The sequence below is a fragment of the Peromyscus californicus genome, unplaced genomic scaffold, assembly GCF_007827085.1.
Source record: "Peromyscus californicus insignis strain IS unplaced genomic scaffold, ASM782708v3 Scaffold_15__1_contigs__length_86483966, whole genome shotgun sequence".
NCBI classification, from domain to species: Eukaryota; Metazoa; Chordata; class Mammalia; order Rodentia; family Cricetidae; genus Peromyscus; species Peromyscus californicus.
This window is the reverse complement of record NW_026294447.1, coordinates 71,285,805-71,307,258: the sequence shown is the minus strand read 5'-3', so window position 1 is coordinate 71,307,258 and position 21,454 is coordinate 71,285,805. Positions and strand designations below refer to the sequence as shown.

General features: G+C 45.2%; 1 protein-coding gene and 1 long non-coding RNA gene across 5 annotated transcripts in view; one reads left to right on the top strand and one right to left on the bottom strand.

The window, feature by feature from the left end:
* The first annotated feature begins 57 nt into the window (after nucleotides 1-57).
* Dnal1 (dynein axonemal light chain 1) overlaps nucleotides 58-21,454 on the top strand; it is a 49,322-nt gene continuing 27,925 nt past the window's right edge. The window contains exons 1-3 of one of the 2 annotated variants that reach the window (XM_052739332.1): nucleotides 58-8,004; nucleotides 12,469-12,671; nucleotides 14,883-16,857. In XM_052739332.1, the coding sequence (XP_052595292.1) occupies nucleotides 7,536-8,004; nucleotides 12,469-12,671; nucleotides 14,883-15,488 (1,278 nt within the window). In that variant the 5' untranslated portion in view covers nucleotides 58-7,535 and the 3' untranslated portion in view covers nucleotides 15,489-16,857. Of the gene's footprint in view, nucleotides 8,005-12,468; nucleotides 12,672-14,882; nucleotides 16,858-21,454 lie in introns of those variants that run through there. The other variant, XM_052739333.1, reaches the window with a different exon arrangement.
* Nucleotides 7,933-21,440, bottom strand: LOC128111112 (uncharacterized). Of its 3 annotated transcripts, none has more exons than XR_008218484.1 (3): nucleotides 20,733-21,440; nucleotides 15,316-15,465; nucleotides 7,933-8,045 (listed from the first exon to the last, which is right to left on the bottom strand). It is a non-coding gene; the product is annotated as an uncharacterized LOC128111112 (long non-coding RNA). The 3 variants fall into 3 exon arrangements; XR_008218485.1 differs by lacking the exon at nucleotides 7,933-8,045 and adding an exon at nucleotides 8,728-8,914 and having other exon boundaries at nucleotides 20,733-21,369; XR_008218486.1 differs by lacking the exon at nucleotides 7,933-8,045 and adding an exon at nucleotides 12,582-12,689 and having other exon boundaries at nucleotides 20,733-21,369.

Below are 21,454 nucleotides of genomic sequence, written 5' to 3'. Positions count from 1 at the left end.
CCTGGTACAGCATGCAGCAGGCAACTTCAGTTCCAGGATGAGAAGTGAGGAACATGGACCAGCACTGCCTGCGATATAATGCAGTCAATAACTATCTGCTAAAGGACGATTAATAAACACATCTTTATCTACAAGAAAGCATATGCTATAGCCCCTTCTGTATGTGGGTTCCACACTGCCAAGTCTACCACCCATGAATTGAACTTATATGAAAACAGCACTGTGTCTATACTGAACATACAGGGGCCTTTTCGGGCCATTATTCCTTAAATTTGTTGTAACTGAAAAGGAACTATTTGTACAGTGTTTGTGTTCCACTTAGGGACATAAATAAGGTGGATGTGATCTTAACATTTTAAAGATTTTCAGATTACATGCCAATTCCACCCCATTTTATATCAAGTACATGAATCACTGGGGAGAAATACATGGATGACAACCAGTCCCTAACTGCACAGAACCTTTGTTAGTGGTGTGTGTGTGTGTGTGTGTGTGTGTGTGTCTCCCTTTGCTCTATTTTCCTTTTAAATTAGAAGTTCCAAAATAGGCAGAAAAGAGAAAGAGAAAAGGAGGAAAGTGTAGGCCTTGGAAAACTATAAAAAACATGCTCAGTTGAAGAACAAAAAAAGCTTTCAGTTTTTGGAAGTTGGAGTAAAGTTGTTTCCCTCTATCCTGAATGCTCAGTAACCTAAAGTTAAGGCCAACATTGACATGCCTGAGTCCCATGCATTTACACAAGGCAGATACAGTTGCCTCCATGCCAAGAACGCAGCCTTGTAGGTTGGAAAGAAAAGACAGAGACACCTGAACCCTTGCAACATGTCACTCGGGGGGTCCAATGGGGCAGATACAAGAACTGAACATTTAAACCATGCCTTATTCAGAGAGCTGACAATCTAGAGGACAAAGGATGGGCATCCTCAACTATCTTCCACCTCATCTGTAACCATCAGATCATATAGGGATGGGGAACAGAGGCAGTGGATCACAAAAATTCATTCTTGCCCTCTGGCCAGGGGATCAACTCTTCTCTCAGACTCTACTTTTCTCTCACTGCCTTTGCTCTGTGCAGCAGGGGAAGGGCTTGTATCCACCAAAGTCACTGAGTCCTGCCTTCCCCAAGTCAATGTGGGTGATTAGATTCAAGGCTAACTCAGAGGCAACAAGGCATGAACAGTGTGTCCCTGATAAGCTGCAGTGTGGGTGAGCAGATCCTCCCATGAATGAAATGCAGACGTCTCTTGTAATAGAGAACATAATGTGTATTTCCAAATCCCACACAAAGCAACAACTGGAAATTTAGTCTTTGTTTATAGGTATAAAGACTATAAGGCCGGGCGGTGGTGGCGCACGCCTTTAATCCCAGCACTCGGGAGGCAGAGCCAGGCAGATCTCTGTGAGTTCGAGGCCAGCCTGGGCTACCAAGTGAGTCCCAGGAAAGGCGCAAAGCTACACAGAGAAACCCTGTCTCGAAAAACCAAAAAAAAAAAAAAAAAAAAAAAAAAAAGACTATAAGACTATTAGGAAAACCAACACGGGAATCTGAAAAGACACAGTGAGCAGACAGAACCACAGACGGAGCAGTTATCACATATCCAGACTATAAGGAAAACCAACACAGGAATCTGAAAAGACACAGTGAGCAGACAGAACCACAGACGGAGCAGTTATCACATATCCAGCGACCAAAGACAGCTTATAAAAATGTCCTCACTAGCATGCTCAGACTTGATATCTGAGAGTACTGTATACCAAGTTAGAAGAAAGAAATATGTAACCTTAGAACTTTTTCTAAAGATCACCATGTAGAAAATATATTACAAAATCAAGGCATGGGCTACAATGTAGAAAATTTATTACAAAATCAAGGCATGGGCTACAATGTAGAAAATACATTTAAAAACTCAGGGCAAGGACCATTACAAGGCACACCCTGATCTACATGTATTCTGGGGTAGCTGCAGGTGGACAAGCCCTGAGACACTGAGGGTTCACTCAATTCTAAGAATTTAGGATGAATGGAAACAATGAAAAGGAAATGGAAATCCACCAGAGCTGCTAGTGATTTGCACTCAGGAGGCATGTGGTGTGTTTCAACAAGCCTGGTTCTGATGTGCCAGAACTGAAGCCAAAAGTGGTGTATTTTAAAAATGGCAAGAAGGAGTCACACCATACAACAGGGCCCAAATGGGACATTTATTCAGGGGAGGGGAGAGAAGGAGGCAGAGAAGGAGGCAGAGACTGGTCCCTGGGGACGAGGGCAAAAGAAGAGAAAGAGATAGACATTAGGTAGGCAAGGCCCGCCTTTTAGTGCCTGAAGCTGAGGATATATTCTGTCAGGACCCTAAGGGCAGGCCAGTACAGATGCCTAAATGCTAACAAAAAGTGGTAGGTACCAGGAGACCCAAGATAGAAACAGAGGGTTCCAGGATTAAACAAGACAAAATTTACTGGGAACTTAACAGACAGAAATGTGTCTTGAGCAGTAACTTGACAGGGAGACTTTCGCATCCAATCACAGGATAAAGGTTCATAGCTTACATTTGGTAAAGGTGGGCCATGAGAACTGGAATGTACCTAGTCTTCTCTAACTCATTGTCAGTTAAAAACAATCTGGGTTGCTCTGATGCAGACCCCAGCAGCCAGCCAGCAAGTGAGAGACCTGTGGGCAGGTGGCACCACCATCATTGTTACCCAATGGACTGGGTTCCCATAAGACACACTCTGCCATCCACCCACCCCCACCTACCCTAGCATCCTCCCCACATGCACTCCTCTCCTCCAACATCAGCAAACCCTCTAGACACAAGAGCCGCCCACACCAGCTGGAAGAACAGGTGAGTGAATGGTCTCCCAGCTAAACTGCCCCAGTCTCTAGGCCCTAAGCCCCAGGGTATATCCTGTGCCCCTCCCCATCCCACCTCAGCCCTAGCAAAGCAGCTGGGACGAGCCCCCAGCTCTGGTGGAATCCCACTGCTCTGGTGCAGACCCAGCAGCAGGCCAGCAGGTGAGATCCTGCAGGCAGGCTGCACCACACCACTGCCACCCACTGGACTCTGTTCCCACAAGAACCACTCTGCTGCACAACCACACTTACCCCAGCATCCTCCCTGAGCACAGCACTCTATGGCAACATCAGCAACTTACAGGCACAAATGCCACCCATACCAACTGGAAGTACAGCAGCCCCTATAGGCACAAGCACCACCTATACCAGTTGGAAGAGGAGATGGTAAGCACCAGTCTAAGAATATATACAGCAACATAAAGGGCAATATGCCACCACCAGAACCCAGTGGTCCTACAACAGCAAGACCTGAACATCTCAACGCAGATGAAGCAGAAAAAAAAAATGACCTTAAAAATAACTTGATGAGATGATAGAGGCCCTTACAGATGAAATGAAAAATTCCCATAAAGAAATTGAGGAAAAGAAAAAACAAAAAATTGGAAGAAATCAATAAATCCCTTAGAGAAAACAATCAAACAGGTGGGCTGGAGAGATGACTCAGAGGTTAAGAGCAATGACTGCCCTTCTAGAGGTCCTGAGTTCAATTCCCAGCAACCACATGGTGGTTCACAACCATCTGTAATGAGATTTGGTGCCCTCTTCTGCCATGCATGCAGAGCACTGTATACATAATAAATAAATCTTTTAAAAAAAATCAAACAGGTAAAGGAAACAGTTCAAGACTTGAAAATTGAAATAGAGGTTATAAAGAAAACAAAAAATGAGAGAATTCTGGAAATGGAAAATCTGGGGAAGCACACAGGAACTACAGGTGCAAGCATCTCTAGCCGAATAGAAGAAATGGAAGGGAGAATCTCTGATACAATAGAGGAAATAGATTTATCGACCAAAGAAAAGGTTAAATCCAAAAAATTCTTAACACAAAATATCCAGGAAATCTGGGACGCCATGAAAAGACCAAACCTAAGAATAATAGGGATAGAAGAAGGAGAAGAATTCCAACTCAAATGCACAGAAACTATATCCAACAAAATCATAGACAAAACCTTTCCCAACCTAAAGAAAGATATGCCTATGAAGATACAAGAAGCTTACAGAACACCAAATAGACTTAATAAGAAAAAAAATTCCCCTTGCCACATAATAATGAAAACACTAAACATACAGAATAAAGAAAGAATATTAAGAGATGCAAAGGAAAAAGGCCAAGTAACATATAAAGGCAGACCTATCAGGATTACACCAAATTTTTCAATGGAGACTCTAAAAGCCAAGAGGTCCTAGACAGATGTTTTGCAGACACTTAGCCTTCAAGGAAATGCAAATCAAAATGACTCTGAGGTACCATCTTACACCTGTCAGAACGGCTAAATTCAAAAACACTGATGACAGCGCATGTTGGAGAGGATGTGGAGTAAGGGGAACACTCCTCCAATGCTGGTGGGAGTGCAAACTGGTACAGCCACTTTGAAAATCAATATGGTAATTTCTCAGAAAATTGGGAATCAATCTACCTCAAGATGCAGCTATACCAATATACCCAAAGGATGCTCAATCATACCACAAGGACACTTGCTCAACTAGATATACAGCAGCATTATTCATAATAGTCAGAACCTAGAAACAACCTAGATGTCCCTCAAGTGAAGAATGGATGAGGAAAATGTGGTACATTAACACAATGGAGTACTACTCAGCTGTGAAAAAAAAAACAATGACATCATGAAATTTGCAGGCAAATGGATGGAATGAGAAAAAATCTGAGTGAGGTAAACCAGACTGAGAAAGACAAACATGGTATATACTCACTCATAAGTGGATATTAGGAGTCAAGTACAGGGTAAACAACCTACAATCCACAGCCCCAGGCTAGAGAACAAAGAGGGACCAAAGAGGCATGCATGGATTTCCCAGGAAGGGGAAATAGAAGAGATCTCCTGGGTACACTAAGGGCAGGGTTGGGGGGTAAAGGATGGGAACTTGAGGGAGCAGGTTGGACAGGCTGGGTGTAGGAGGAAGTTTGGGGGCCGGATGGAGGGCTAGGGAGAAACCTCGTGTCACAGAAACTCCCAGAAATCTACAAGGATGACCCTAGCTAAGACCCCTAGCAAGAGTGGAGAGGGTGCCTAAACTGACCATCTACTGTAATCAGATTAGTGACTACCCTAATTGTCATCACAGAGCCTTTATCTAGTAACTGATGGAAGCAGATGCAGAGATCCACAGCCAAGCACTGGGCTGAGCTCTGAGAGTCCTCCTGAAGAAAGGGAGGAGGGATTGTACGAGAGGGGTGGGGTGGGGTGTGTGTGTGAGTCAAGGTCAAGGAACCTACAGAGACAGCTGATCTGAGCACAGGGGAGGACATGGACTCTGGACCAACAGTTAGGGAGCCTGCATGGGACTGTCCTAGGCCCTCTACATGTGTGTGACAGTTGTGTAGCTTGGTCTGTTTGTAAGGCTGCTAGCAGTGAGATCAGGACCTGTCCCTTGTGCTTAGCTGGCTTTGGGGAACCTGTTCCCCATGCTGGATTACCTTGCCCAATCTTTATAGAGGGGGAGGAGCTCAGTCCTACCTCAAATTGATGTGTCATGCTACGTTCAAGCCCATGGGAAACCTGCACCTTTCTAAAGGGGGACAGAGGAGGAGTGGGTGGATGGGGAGGGGGGCATATGGGAGTCAGGAGGGGGGAGGAATAGGAGGATAGTAGGGAGGGGAAATTGTGGTTGGTATGTAAAATAAAGAAAAAAAAGATAATTAAAAAAATCTTAGTCGGGCTGTGGTGGCGCATGCCTTTAATCCCAGCACTCGGGAGGCAGAGGCAGGTGGATCTCTATGAGTTCGAGGCCAGCCTGGTCTCCAAAGTGAGTTCCACAAAAGGCATAAACCTACACAGAGAAACCCTGTCTCAAAAAACCAAAAAACAAACAACAAAAAAAATCTGAGCACCAGCAGATGGTACAAGCTTAGCTCACTGTCTCAATGACTTTGTTCATCCTAAGTGCTTGGGTTATGTGATATAATAACCTATACAAGGTAGCAGGTATAACCAAGGGTACCGATAATAACATCAGGCTGCATCCCCACAATGTTACAAAGGAGGACTCTGATATGTACAGAAAATTTTAGATTAAAGCCTTTACAATGAAATGAAAACTTAAAAAAAAAATTCCCAGTTGAAGCCAAACAATGGTAGCACATGCCCTTAATCCTAGGACTTGGGATTCAGATCTCTGAGTTGGAGACTAGCCTGGTCTAACAGAGTGAGTTACACAAAGAAACTCTGTCTCGAATAACCAGAAGAAAGAAAAAAGAAAGAAAGAAAGGAGGGAGGGAGGGAGGGAGGAGGGAGGGAGGAGGGAAAAGGAAGGGAGGAAGAAAGGAAAGAAAAATCTTTGAGCTCTTTAGGCCCCGGGGAGTGTGCCCAGAAATGGAGTTGTGGAATCCTAATGTCTTTTTTCTAACTTGTGATGTGTACACAGGTGCACCTCATTTTACCATCTACTCTGCCCACTAAAGGCCTCAACAATGGAGCCCCAAGATCGTGGACTGGAATACAGAAACTTTAAAAATTTCTCATCGTAAATTAAGATTCTGGGATATCTCGTTGTAGTAAAGCAAACCTAACTAAACAATTATCTTTTGGAAAGAGAGGAAAAAAAAAAAAAAAACAAAAAAAACCTCTGGGGCAGAAGAGTGGCCCCTAGGGTCTGGGAGTGAGAGATCTGTTTCTGGATTGTGTCCTGCTAAGGATACGCCCACGTGATTGTGTGTATAAATTCTCTTTACACAGTCAATCCATTCTTTTTGTATCTGACTTTGCTATATTTCAAAGTGTCTGTCAAATCTTGTGTGGTGGAAACTTAGTAACCACTGCGCCAGTATGGTTGAGTAGAAACTTAAAGAGGACTCTATGCTGGTAAATGGAGTGAGTTACAGGAGTGGGCATCTCTAGTTTTCCCTTTGAAGGATGGGTTTGGCCTTTTTCTTGCAGGCTTTGTCTATGGGTTTGTTGAAAACAGGATCTCTCTATGTATGCCAGTCTGGCTTGGAATTGCAATGATCCTCCTGTTTTTTGAGTGCTGTTTGCCTTTAGCTACTGGATGACATGTGACCAAGTATTGGCCTCCCTCCAACTTGGTCTTCCCAGGCCTCAAAAACTGTAAGACATAAATCTCTTTTCTTTATAAATTACCCAACCTTATGTATTTCTCTAGAGAAGCAAAAACAGTCTAAAATTATGAGTGACACGGTATTTAAAAATTGTTTAACAAAAAAAAAAAAAAAACAAACCTAGTACTGAATCCACTCAAAGGCCGGACTTTGCCTCGATTTTATTTACCTAGTGTCTACTGATCCTCAACACCACGTGCTCAGAATCCTCTGCCCTGGCTCAGCCCCACTGCTACTTTGACCTCTCCTGTCACCCGGGAGACATCAGCCCGATTTCAGTCCCTTCCGTATTCGGGACGAGACCCGCCAGGTCGGCTCCACAGCAGGCCAGGCTCCTCTCGGGACCCGCGTGCCCTTCCCGGTGACCTGCAGCCTCTGAGCTCCCAGCTCCCCATGGCGGCGGCGGCGGCGACGCTGAGCCTGGAGCCCGCGGGCCGCAGCTGCTGGGACGAGCCGCTGAGCATCGCCGCGCGCGGCCTGGCCCCCGAGCAGCCCGTCACGCTGCGCGCCGCCCTGCGCGACGAGAAAGGCGCGCTCTTCCGCGCCCACGCGCGCTACCGCGCCGACGCCCGCGGCCGGCTGGACCTGGCGCGCGCGCCCGCGCTGGGCGGCAGCTTCGCGGGGCTCGAGCCCATGGGGCTGCTCTGGGCCCTGGAGCCCGAACGGCCTTTCTGGCGCCTGGTCAAGCGCGACGTGCGGACGCCCTTCGTGGTGGAGCTGGAGGTGCTGGACGGCCACGAGCCCGACGGCGGCGGGCGGCTGCTGGCGCGGGCGGTGCACGAGCGTCACTTCATGGCTCCCGGGGTGCGGCGCGTGCCCGTGCGCGAGGGCCGTGTGCGCGCCACGCTCTTCCTGCCCCCAGGTGAGCGCCTCCTCCTGTGCTCTCTTCTCGTCCTGTACAGCCTGGCAAGACAATCAAATAATTGCGTGACTTCCAAAGCCTGTCAGTCGTTTTAAATGGAAAATTTTCTACCAAGTCTCATCCCCTTAAGGGACCGGGAGTCCCTCAGCTATATGCTGAAGAAGGCACTCCACTTTTATTATTGAAATCCAGTAAATACCGGCCACGTGGGTACATTTTAAGTACCGATATAATCAATAACTTATGCCTGTACTAAGAATGACTTTTGCCTCCTTTCACATCAAACTTTCAAAGAGCCTTAAACCCACAAATGAAGCCGATGCTCCCTAATCATTAAGACGCACATGAATATCCGTGGCAGCCACTCCCCCGACCATAAACATGCTGATGGTTGTTCTCAACATTTGGTAATATATGCAGATTTTTGTTTGTCAAAAATGAAGGCGGGAGATGCTGTTGCCATCTAGCTGGTCGGGGCCAACGATGCTGCTGACTTTCCCGCCATATACTGAACAGCCCCAGAACAAAATTATTCTGTTCCAAATGGATACAGTGGGCTGGAGCGCTCAGTCAGCAAAGTGTTTGCTTGGCAACCATGAAGTCCCGAGTGCAGGTCCTCCGTTCCTCAGTACCCATGTAAACAGCGGGGCACCAGCGTTGACGCCTGCAATTTGTTATGCCCAGATCGTGGGGAACCCCCAAAAGACCACCACGGAGACTGAATCCCGCATGTAAAAGCAGAGAGCCTTTATTATCTTCAAGCGCTGAGCTTGGTCTCTCTGTTTGATGCAGCGGTGAGGGCAGAAAGCTCTGAGCCCAGGCGGGGTTGAGTTTTTATCATAGCAGTGGTTGGTGTGAAGGAATTTCCAGGGTTCAGGACCCTGATTGGCTGACAATTGTCTAGGGGTATCTGTAAAACAAAAATAGGTGTGTGCTAGACTCAAGGACATCTGGCCACCTTTTGTAATGGTTGGAATGTTTGGGATGTCAGGTCCTTCCTCATCCCTGGGTGGATCCCTGGGTGGGGTCAGCTTACGGCTTTTCCTGAATCTGGGTGTTGCCTGCCAGTAAGCCTGTCACAGAAGCTGCTCTGGGCCTGTAAGTCTGTCATGGCAGCCCTGTGGTCAAGCTGTTTTGGGGCCCCTCCACACAACTGTAGCCTGGAAGCACAGACAGAATTTCTGGGGATTGTTAGCTGGTATTCTAGCCTGCCAGTGAGCTCCAGGTTTAGAACCAGTCTCCAAAAGTAAAGTGAAAAACTATTGATGAAGACACCCAATATTTATCGACCTTTGGCCTCTCCACATACATCAGGACACACACACTCAAGCACAAGCACTCACATGCACATAAAACACACACACACACACACACACACACACACACACACACACACACGGATTTACGTTGGTTTGAATAAAAATGTCCGCCATAGGTCCATGGGGAGTGGCACTATTAGGAGATGTGGCCTTGTTGGAGTAGGTGTGGCTTTGTTGGAGGAAGTGTGTCACTAGGGGGTGGGCTTTGAGGTCTCAGAAGCTCAAGCCAGGCCTCGTGACTCACTGTCTCTTCCTGCTACCCATGGATCCAGATGTAGAACTCTCAGCTCCTTCTCCAGCACCATGATTGCCTGCATGCCGCCATGCTTCCTGCCATGACAACAATGGACTAATTTGAACTGTAAACCAGCCCCAGTTAAATGTTTCCTTTGTAAGAGTTGCTGTGGTCACGGCGCCTCTTCACAGCAATGGAAACCCTAACTAGGACATAAGTACTGTGCTGATGTTGACAAACCCTGGTCTAAGAAAAATAGGGTGCAGTCTACATAAACAGTGGGAGGACAGCCACTGGTGTTATGGATTATTACAAGGGGACCCCGAGGGTATCCTGTGCGTGTAGGGAAACATGCTGGCATGCTGGGCATATGCGGAGGGTGGCTGGTGGGTGACCCACTCCATGCAAGCATGGCAGTGGGGTGGCGAGTGGACATTCACAACCCAGATGCTTCATCTGCACGGAAATGGTGTATTATAACAGAGAGACGGAGAGAAGATAGGAAAGAGGGAGAGAAGAGGGAAAGAGAGAGAGGGAAAGAGAGGGGTTAAAGGGTGCACACCTCATGGGAGTGGAGAGAGAGAGAGAAGGGGGCAGAGTTTTTCCTTAAGAAGAGGCTTCTACATCAGGATGCAGGATGGCCCAAGGGGTGGGATTTCGAGGTACAGATCAGAATATTAACAACTGGCATCCCCCTTCCAACCACAGAAAGGTACTAGAGTCACTGCAGTGCCCAGGACTTTGAAACTGAACTTGGTGATTGCTGTAGAAAGTAAGGGGATACACCTCATTTTTACTGCTCTTGGGTACTTTCTAATTACCTAGTGGCTGCTTGGCCCAGTGGGAACTCCTGCGACTGGAATTGAGTCCCACTTTATTTCTCTCCATTTCTGGAGACTTCCACACAACTTTAGTAGGAGCTCTGCAAATCACCGTGATGGATTCAGTCATCCAGTAAGAGTATTTATCCTGATCACTGTTGTGATGCTGTGAAGAGACACCATGACCAAAGCAATTCTTATGAAAGCATTTAACTGGGGGCTCGCTTACAGTTTCCAAGGTTGAGTCCATTATCACGACGAGGAGCATGGCAGCATGTAGGCAGGAACTGGAGCAGTAGCTGAGAGCTACATCCTGATCCATAGACAAAGAGAGCAGCACTGGACCTCGTGTGGACTTTTGAAACCTCAAAGCTCACTCCTAGTGACACACTTCCCCCAACAAGGCCACACCTCCTAATCCTTCTCAATCAGTGCCACTCCCTGATGACTGAGCATTCAAGTATATGGGCCTACGAGGCCCATTCTTACTAAAACCACCACAGTGTTATAAAGGCTTTCATTAAGGACAAGCTAACGACATGATACACAAGTAAATTATTTAAGTAGTGTGCTGGTACATATTTGAAATCCCGGCACTCCAGAGGCGGAGGCAAGGAGGGTCAAGAGTTCAAGATCCTGTGTTACCAGGCAAGTTTGAGGCTAGTAGGAACTACATGAGACTTAAAGAGCAAGAGGGAAATGAAGAAGGAAAAAAAATAGAATGAGAAAATAAAAACAAACAGAAAATGTCAGTGTCTACTATGTGGCCTGTGGTGGTTCAAATGAGCATGGCCTCCATGGGCTTATATATTTTTCAAATATATATCTTGTCCCCAGTTGATAGAACTGTTTGGAAGGGATTAGGAGGCATGGCTTTGTTGAAGGAGGTGTGGCTTTTGAGGTTTCAAAAGGCAGCAAGGTCTCAGTTCTCCCCGCATTGTGCTTCTGGATCAAGATAGGAGATCTCAGCTACTGCGCCAGTACCATGCCTACCTGCTGCCCTCCTCCCCTGCCAACCCCATGATGATCACAGATCCCGACCCTTTGAAACCGTGAATTAAACGCTTTCTCTTATTAGTTGCCCTGGTCTTGGTGTTTTTTAATCACAGCAATAGAAAAGTAAGTAAGACGTGACCTGTCAAAATTTTGGGCAAAATTTGTAGTGTAATAGAAATTACGCTTCTACACAGCACACAGTGTGGCAGGCACTTAGTCTGTAGCTCCCTCTCAGACTAAGGCACCGGTGAGACATGTCTAAGACTGTCTAATCCAGCTCAGCCTTGGGGACATGTGCAAAGACTGTCTGGAAGGGGAATCTAAGTTGAAAAGTTAGCAAATTGAGAAGTTGAGCAGATCAAAGTCAGGAGAGAGACAGAACAGTACAGTCAGCAAAAGAAACAGTATATATAAGTATTCAGGGGTCAGAACAACGTGACTGATGTAGGGCACCCTTCTTTAAAGTAGAAAAGATAATAAAGAGAGAGGAATACCCTCTAGTAACCCCTGGTGTACCTAAGAGTGTTTTACACCCATAAAACCTTTTCAGGGGAAACTGAAAAAGTTGTTGGAAGATGTGCATTATCTTTAAACTTTATTATTATTTGTGACAATTGGGGGGGTCAGGGGAAATATTTTGTTCCACTTCTCTTTTCTCTGTAGGTAATTAAAAGCAAACAGCTAGACATGGAGGTACACATTTTTAATCCCAGAAGGCAGAGGCAGGCAGATCTCTGTGAGCTTGAGACCAGCCTGGTCTAATAATGAGTTCCAAGCTAGGCCAGAGCTACACAGTGAGACTCTGTCCAAAAAAAAAAAAAAAAAAGCCAGATGTGGTGCCACACATGTGTAACTCCCCTGTTGAGAGGCAGAGGCAGGAGGGTCCAGGTTTCCAGGCTACCTTATACACTGTAGTAAAACCATGTCTCCAAATAAACAAATAAAGTAGGAAGGGTCCTGATTCACAAATATTTCAGGCCATCTGCATCCCCAACTACAAAGACTTTCTCACTGATTGCCAGAATCTGAATCCCTAGATAGCCTTTGAGCAGCTAAGGCATTTTGTGATGTGATGATGTGTCCTGCTCCGCAGGCAAGGGGAGATTCCCTGGGGTCATCGACTTGTTTGGAAGTGGCGGTGGCCTGTGTGAATACAGGGCCAGCCTCCTGTCTGGGCACGGTTTTGCTGTACTCGCTCTGGCTTACTTCAGATTCGAAGACCTCCCTGAGTATTTGAGTGATGTGCGCCTGGAGTACTTTGAAGAAGCCTTGGCCTTTATGCTGCAGCATCCAAAGGTGGGTTCCAGTGCTGTCCTGAATACAAAGGAGGGCATGGAGTGGACTCAGGGCCAGAGCCAAAAGCCCTGCCATGACACTGGGCATTAGAGATATGAAGGGAGATCCCAGCACTCCCTCAACAGCTGCTAAGATTATTCCTATTTCCTCTTTCATATCTCTTAAGATTTGACTGTTTAGTTCCTTTTCTAACTACCATAGCTCCAAAGCACTGCACTAAGAAACTGCTCACCTTGAATTCTCCTCCCGCTACCGCCCAAGTAAGGGAGCTGACATCTCGGAGGTTTGACTCTCCTCATTACTAACACTAATATAAGTTTCTAGTGGGAAAAGTTTGACTGAAAAGAGGCATGTTGGGCTGGAGAGATGGCTCAGCGGTTAAGAGCACTGGCTGCTCTTCCAAAGGTCCTGAGTTCAATTCCCAGCAACCACATGGTGGCTCACAACCATCTGTCATGAGATCTGGTGCCCTCTTCTGGTCTGCAGGGACACATGCAGACAGAACACTGTATACATAATAAATAAATAAATCTTAAAAAAAAAAAAAAAAAAAAAAAGAGGTATCTTTGAGACCTCTGGTGACGCCTGAATAGGGATGGTGTTTTTGATGATATTAAGGATCCTCATCAGTGCTGTACGTGTGATAAATATTATTGTACTGGCAAGTTTTATGTCAACTTGACACAAGCCAGAGTCATCAGAGAGGAGGGGGCCTCAACTGAGAAAATGCCTCTGTAAGACTGGCCTGTAGGGGCTGGGCGGTGGTGGCACACGCCTTTAATCCCAGCACTCGGGAGGCAGAGCCAGGAGGATCTCTGTGAGTTCGAGGCCAGCCTGGGCTACCAAGTGAGTTCCAGGAAAGGCACAAAGCTACACAGAGAAACCCTGTCTCGAAAAACCAAAAAAAAAAAAAAAAAAAAAAAAAAAAGATTGGGCTGTAGGCAAGCCTGTAGGGCATTTTCTTAATTAGTGATTGATAGGGGAGGATCCAGCCCATTGTGGGTGGTGCCACCCCTAGGCTGGTGTTCCTAGGTTCTATAAGAAAGCAGGCTGAACAAGCCATAAGGAGCAAGCCAGTAAGCAGCACCCTTCCATGGCCTGTGCATCAGCTCTGCCTCCAGGTTCCGGCCCCACCTGAGTTCCTGCCCTGACTTCTTTCCATGGACTGTGATGTGGAAATGAAAGCCAAATGAACTCTTCCTCCCCAAGTTGCTTTTGGTCATGGTGTTTTATCACAGCAGTGATAACCCTAACTGAGATAATTATTATGCTTTTATGAAGTATCTGCTAGCAGAAAATTTATTTTAAATATTTTCTGTGAATGTAAGTGGAATGACACAAACTTTTGCTGCCATTTAAACTTAGAGTAGTAAGGGTCCGAGGAAATGCCTCATAGCTAAGGGGAGTTTCAGGGACAGTTAGATCATCTCAAATGCAATTGTTTAAGCAAGCAGCAGTTACACTAGTATACTTTGAATTGGCTGAGGTTTAGTCCTATTGTTTGTGGACATTCTTGCACAAGCTTGGACAAGTTCAGGTGTGACTCAGGAGAGGACTGCTGGATTTGTCCTTGAAGCATGGTGAGGCTGACCTGACTTAGGCTTTGTGCTTGTTTTCTCTCGTCCCTGAGTGCAAAGGTATTGTGGATAAGCATATATATATATATATATATATATATATATATATATATATATATATATATATTTGTTGCTGGAGAATTTCTCTCCAGCTCCCGCTGCTAAGTCCCGCCAGTCCCAGAGCCCACTTATAAAATAAACACACAGACTCTTACATTATTTAAACTGTTTGGCCTAATGGCTCAGGCTTTTAACTATCTAGTTCTTACATCTTAAATTAACCCATTTCTATAAATAAATCTATACCTTGCCACATGGCTTGTGGCTTATCAGTATCTTACATGTGGCTTCTCATGGCCGCAGCTGGCAGTGTCTCTCTCTCTGTCTTCCTGTTCCCTCAATTCTTCTCTCTGTTAGTCCCGCCTATACTTCCTGTCTGGCTACTGGCCAATCAGTGTTTTATTTATACAGAGCGAGATATATTTGTATATATATCTTTGTATATATATACAAAGTTGTATATAATAACTTTGTATATTATTGCGTAAAGAGGACAAAGAAGGTACTTGAAGAATATAAAATCACTGCATGCTTTCCACCAATGAACACCACACTTGTTCTCTCTCCTCATCAGGTGAAAGGCCCGAATGTTGGGCTTCTTGGTTTCTCCAAAGGTGGTGACCTGTGCCTCTCGATGGCTGCTTTCCTAAGGAACATCACGGCCACTGTCCTTATCAACGGCTGTGTGGCCAACACAATAGCTCCCCTGTATTACAAAGATCTGTTTGTTCCTGATCTTGGCTGTGACCCAACAAAACAAAAGACCATGGAGTCGGGCCTTTTGGATTTGGTGGATATTTGGAACAATCCACTAGAGGAACCTAACCGTCAAAGTCTTATTCCACTGGAAAAGGCCCAGGGACCCTTCCTGTTCATTGTGGGCATGGATGATCATAACTGGAAGAGTGAATTCTATGCCCACATAGCCTGTGGACGTCTACAAGCCCACGGAAAGGACAGGCCCCAGATAATCTACTATCCAGAAACTGGTCACTGTATTGACCCACCTTATTTCCCTCCTTCCAGAGCTTCTGTGCATGCGGTGTTGGGTGAAGCGGTATTCTATGGAGGTGAGCCGAGGGCTCACTCAAGGGCGCAGGTGGATGCCTGGCAACAAATTCAAACTTTCTTCCAAAAATATCTCAATGGTGAAAAACCTGTGGAGCGCAGCAAAATATAACACTGCAATTATATAACAAATACCATTTTTGAAAGCTCTAGTCCTGTAAGTTCCTTTGGTCTTCCAGAGTACTAAGGAGGCTTTTTTTTTTTTTTTTGGTAGTCTCACATATATCCCCCACTGAGCCTCACATTCACTGTGTAGACAAGGATGACCTTGAACTTCTGACCCTCCTGTTTCCACCTCTTCAGTACTGATATTATAGTCAGACACTATCATGCCTAGTTTTAGACATTGTCAGGGACACAGCCCAGGGCTTTGTGTATGGTAGGCGAGCATGCAGCCGACAGAGCTATAGCCCCAGTCCCCTGGAAAGCTCTCCTAGGAAGCTGAGCCTCCTTGTAGGGTTCTACTGGACCCTGAGCCTTTGAAACAACTCACCTTCCTTCACTGCTGGGTCTACTCTCGCCTCTGACCTTTAACTAATGGATCTGTTAACTCTGTGTCTGGAAGGCCAACCTTAACCTTAGGTAAAAGACTGTAGGAAGTGTTTGTCCAACTCCCCGTCACTGGACTATCTGTGGCTCTGCTTCTGAGGACTGATCTGGATTGCTCTGAAGTCTCACATCCCCTTTGGGCCCTAACGGATTTTATCCGAGCCTTCAGAACCTGTCTGCTGAAGTCACACAATACATGGATTCCGCCTTGTTCTTGTCAGTTTTTAACATGCCTGAATTTTACTCAAGACTTCACCCTGACCCCTAGGTATCCATCAATATACTTCTTTTATGTTTACCATCTTGTCTGGATTACCAACCACTGTGTGGTATTTTCCTGCCTGGAAAAAAAAAATGTCTTGATGCCAAGATTTTCAGGACTATGAAATATGAGCCAGAGCCTATGACTTTGGGCACAAAGTTATGCCCACTGAGTCACACTTTCTCCCAATACCATCTGCTCTGATTACAACTGAGAAGACTAGTTGTTTCACCCTACTAGAGTTGAAGCATTATCTGGAGTCCTGAGATTCCAGAGCACAGGGTCTTCCCTGAGAGAAGGAGCCTCTTATTAGGGAGCCTCTATGGGCCACATAAGTGTAAAGCTTAGAAATCAGTTCTCCCAAACTATTAGTCATAATAAAACCATCAAGTGATATAAAAGTAGTATCTTCAAAAATGCCTCCATAGTAGCAAGTAGATCTACATCTCAGGCTAACCATGTGACCTGTCTTCGGGGACATCAGAAGAGAGAATCAGATCCCATGTGGTTGCTGGGAGTTGAACTCAGGACCTGAGCCATCTGTCCAGCCCCAGTAAACCAAGTTTTGAAATGTCATGGCTTTCAAGTCAGAGGACTTCCTCTGTTTCTGTTATCTTGCCCTACTATGTGATAGTTCAATTTGGTGTCTCATTAAAGGTTTCAATTTGAACTGTGATGATCTTTCTTAATCTAACACAAAGATCTCCCCCTCCCCCGCAAGGACCAACTTGTCCTAGCACATGGGTGCTTCCACTAAGCAAGTTTAGGGAACAGTGTCCCCTGGTGGCCAGAGAGAGATTTTAGAGCTGGTGACCTGGGAATATTTTCAGTTAGAAACCACTGCTTTGCTTCTGGTCTCTTTTCTCTGAGTGGTAGACTGAGTATGAATGAGATCTTGAATCTTGCATGCTGTCCTACTATTAGGTAAAACATAAACATGCTAGCCAAGCCTTGTTGCTGTGTGTACAGCCTGTCAAACTTGGAAACCCCCGGCCTCAGCTTTCATGATAAAGCCTCGATTCATTTGATAAAATGATCATTCTAATTTGAGCTAATAAACCTTCCACCTATATAAAATGTTGACAATTAATGACTATTGCAACAGTTTTGTACAATTGCTAACAGCGTTACATGTGACAAATTTTCTTCTCTTTTATTCAATACACACCTTTGCTTAAAGATTAAGGATTTTTTTTAACGTATTTGTTCCAGTTCCTCCGTCATTTAACATTTTAGCTGTGCTTATCAGAGTTCAGATTTTCTGAATTTTGGGAAACCATTTCAATACTATTTTAAACTTTTCTCTCAACTTCCTTTGACCCAGGCCAGAAATAATTACAAACTGACACCAAGCCACATTTTCTTTCTTTTCTTTTTTTTTAAATTTTATTTTCTGGAGCTGAGGACCGAACCCCAGGGCCTTGTGCTTGCTAGGCAAGTGCTCTACCGCTGAGCTAAATCCCCAACCCCAAAGCCACATTTTCCGGTGAACAACTTTTAGAATCTATTGAGTGATTTTTGAAGGATTTAAAAAAAAAAAAAAAAAAGCAAGAAAGAAGCAAAAGGAAAAAGGAAAGGTCTATTATATAATTCTTTTGTTTCTTTGTTTCTTAGGGGAATGTTTTCAGCCTTAGAAAATCTGAAGCCCTTAGAAAATCAAAGCATTCTTTATGGTTTTGTTTTGTTAGTTTTTCTGTTTTGAGACAGGACCCACTGTGTACTCTTGGCTTTCCTGGAGCTTGCTGTATGCAAGGGTCTCGGTAAAGAGACCAGTAACATAGCTGTTCCATGATTAAGGGGAAGGTTTTTCCTTGTGGACAAGAGAAAGGGAATAGCCAGAGGCATCTGGGGGAGTCTGCCATGGCTACCTCTCGGGGACAGAGAGAAAAGATAGCGAGAGGAGCCGATTGGCAACTGCTAGGGCTACGGGAACAGAGAGTCGTGCCTGTGATAAGGGGTTATGTCGGGCAGGAGGAGAGCAGGTTAGCGGCAGTGCCTGGGAAATGGCCTGGGGCTCTGATCTGTTGGAGGCTTGAGTCCACGGAGAGCTAAATGCCCTTTCCGGAAGTTGGGAACCTGTAGGAGCAGATAAGAAAGTAATGGCTTTTCCTGGCAAACAGAAAAACACTTTACAAGGTTTCTGAGGAATGCTGAGTATTTGCAGGGTCAGAGTCCAGCCTGAGCTGAGCCCAGACTGCCATCCTGCGGGGTTAGGATCTGACACTGGCTATGTTGACCAAACTGGCCTCAAACTCACAGAGATCCCTCCTTCCTCCCCAGTGCTGGGATTAAAGGAATAGGCCACATACCTAGCTCACAGTGTTCTTGATATGAAATGTGTCAAAATATGTTGAATTAATTTGCAGAGACAAGTAAATGTCTGATAATATGAAGTTGGTATAATGGTAAATGTTTAAAGTGGGGGTTTCAACATCAGATGTATAAAGTGAGGACATGATTGCTCCAAGATACAATTGAGAAGGTTGTTTTTTGTTTTTGGTTTTTTATTTTTTGAGACAGTGTTTTTCTGTGTAAGCCTGGCTGTCCTGGAACTCACTCTGCAGACCAGGCTGGCCTTGAACTCAGAGATCCACCTGCCTCTGCCTCCTGAGTGCTGGGATTAAAGGTGTGTGCCACTATAGCCTGGCTGAGGAGGAGGTTTTCACTGTAGATATGAAGAAGAGTACAGACAGAGGCATCTGGAAGAGTCTGGAGAAGGGAGCAAACTAAACATGACCAGTAGACTGAACCGAGCCATGAGAGCAGAGAGAAGGGGGAGAGAGAGAAAGGAAGAGAAGAGAGGAAAAAGGAGGAAGAGAGAGAAAAAAAACGTAAAAGAGAGGGGCCAAGAGAGCTCATGGCCAAAACGGCAGCCAGCGTTATGTAGGAATGAGAAGCCGGGGGGGTGGGGGGAGTGGGGGGGGTAGTCCAAGAGCTGGAGAAGTTCAGAGTAGAGCAAGGGGTGAGAAGAGCTGAGGGGAGCCCCGGGGACTGGGTGAGCCTAGAGGTCAGCATTACGCTTTGGTGTGCTACCAGGCACCAGAGTTAGCCATTTGTCCCGAGTTCCTTTTGGGCCTGACAGTGAAACAAGACATACTCATGGCTAGAGCTTCCTACTGCAGTGACCAAGGGAAGTGCAAGGGAGCACACAGATACAGTGGATTTATTGATACGGCACTAGGAATACTAATTCCATAGAGTATAATCCATAGTTCTTTTGGGAAAGTGATTATTCTGCTGGTCATCCAATAGGTTTGAGGACTGGATTCCCAAATAAACAAAATTGGTAAGGGATTTTTGACAGGCAAGGGGGAATTCTAGTTAGTAGGGATGGGTAATGTGATTGGTCTTTGGAAGAACAGAGGTTGCATACATTACAAATATGTTCTTATTTTATCTGATACATGTTTTATCATCCCTTATTTTTAAATGTGATTGCATTACCTTTTTCACACTGAAACTTGTTATTTTGAAATAATAAAAAAAAAAAACCCGCACATTACAGAGCAATCAGGAAATACTCAAACAATAACACTGTATTAGTCAGCCTGAGCTGCCATAATAGGTCCACAAAATTAAGCGGCTTCATCAACAGGAATTTATTTTCTCACACTCTGGACCCTTGAGCTAAAGATCAATGTACTAACCAGGAGATCTTTGGATGGTCTTTTGTATTTTGCTGATGGTCCTCCTAGTTCTCTTACTCTTTTTTTTTTTTTTTTTTTTTTTTTGGTTTTTTGAGACAGGGTTTCTCTGTGTAGCCCTCGCTGTCCTGGAACTCACAGAGATCTGCCTGCCTCTGCCTCCCAAGTGCTGGGATTAAAGGTGTGTGCCACCACTGCTGGGCTGTGTCTCTTACACTTACAAGAATATGAGTCCTGGATTATGGCCCTACTTAACCTTAAAGGCCCTGTTTCTAGATACTGTGACATGAACATTAAGATGATTTCATATGAATTTTGAGGAGACACAATTCTGTAGAAAACAACTATTACACCTTTACAATACCCTTTTAAATATGTATTTCTGCACCTTCATGTGCACTATATAGATTTTAAAGAGGATCCCATCACTTACTTTGCTTGGCAACTTTAATTTTTACTTAAAATACCAATACCTTTCATTTGGGTAATAGCCTCAGGTCATGAGGAACTGAATCAAGCTGGACAGGGCAACAGCCCCTGGCCATAAAGAATGGCTTAGCCCCAACCCGACTATTGCATTCTACCTGCAGAAACAAGAGGCCCTCGTATCAAAACCAACCCACCCTGCTCCCAGTATAAACGGGGGTGGGGGGGGTGGGGAGGGGACACATACACGACACACACTGTAACTTCCCAGTGGCTACCTAAGTATTTATACATGTCCCTCAGCCTTTCTAAGTGAGCTCAGCCTTCATTATGGAAAAAATAAAGCAGTCTCAGCCTGTTGAGATCAAGTCTGTCTGCTTCTCATTTTTCTTACGGTTTTCACATGAATAGATGTATTTCCACAATATTTTAATAGAACTGTTATTCCATCATTTGTATGTTTAGCACCACTTACCTAACCAATTCTCTTTTGTTGACTTTTGGGTTTTCTTTCCCTTATTACGGCTTTGAACATGCATGTGCGTGTGCTGGAGCGGTTACACAAGTACTTCGTTGACTGTTCCTCTGGATAAAGACTGAGAATTTCTGACTTGGTCACAAAGGTACTGAAGTTTGTAAAGCTTTTAACTACACATCACCAGCAGCAGCCTTCCCAAAAAGGCAGCAGCAATTGCTCGCAGCTGTGTGTTTGTGCGGCCCTATTCTCCATGCCCCTAGCAACTCCATCCAAACATGCGTCTGTTTAAATTTTCCAGCTGACTTCTTAAGGAAGGAAAGAGATACCTTGGTTGCACAAAAACAGCATTTCGTAAAACTTTAAGTGTGCGGCTGAGATTTCAGGCGCCTGAGTTCTCCGTGGAGGATCTGGAGTTAGGAAAAGAGAAGTCCGGAGTGTAGCTCTGGGTATACTGAGTCAGACGGGAAAGCGAATTGCCGAAGACACTTTAACCTTTCCCGTCGGTTTTCCAGGGAAGGCCTTTAAAAGAAAAAGAAAAAAAAAATTCTTTTATATCAGAAATGCAAATGTTATCAGGAAGGTTGAAAGTTTCAACCTTAAGGCAATATTGGCACATGCACTACTTCCCAGGGTAGGGTTCTGGTCTACCCCAGCACGGGTGCAGCAGAGCCCATTGGAGGACCCGGGGGGGCCGCCAGCCGTCCCACAATGCCCCGCTC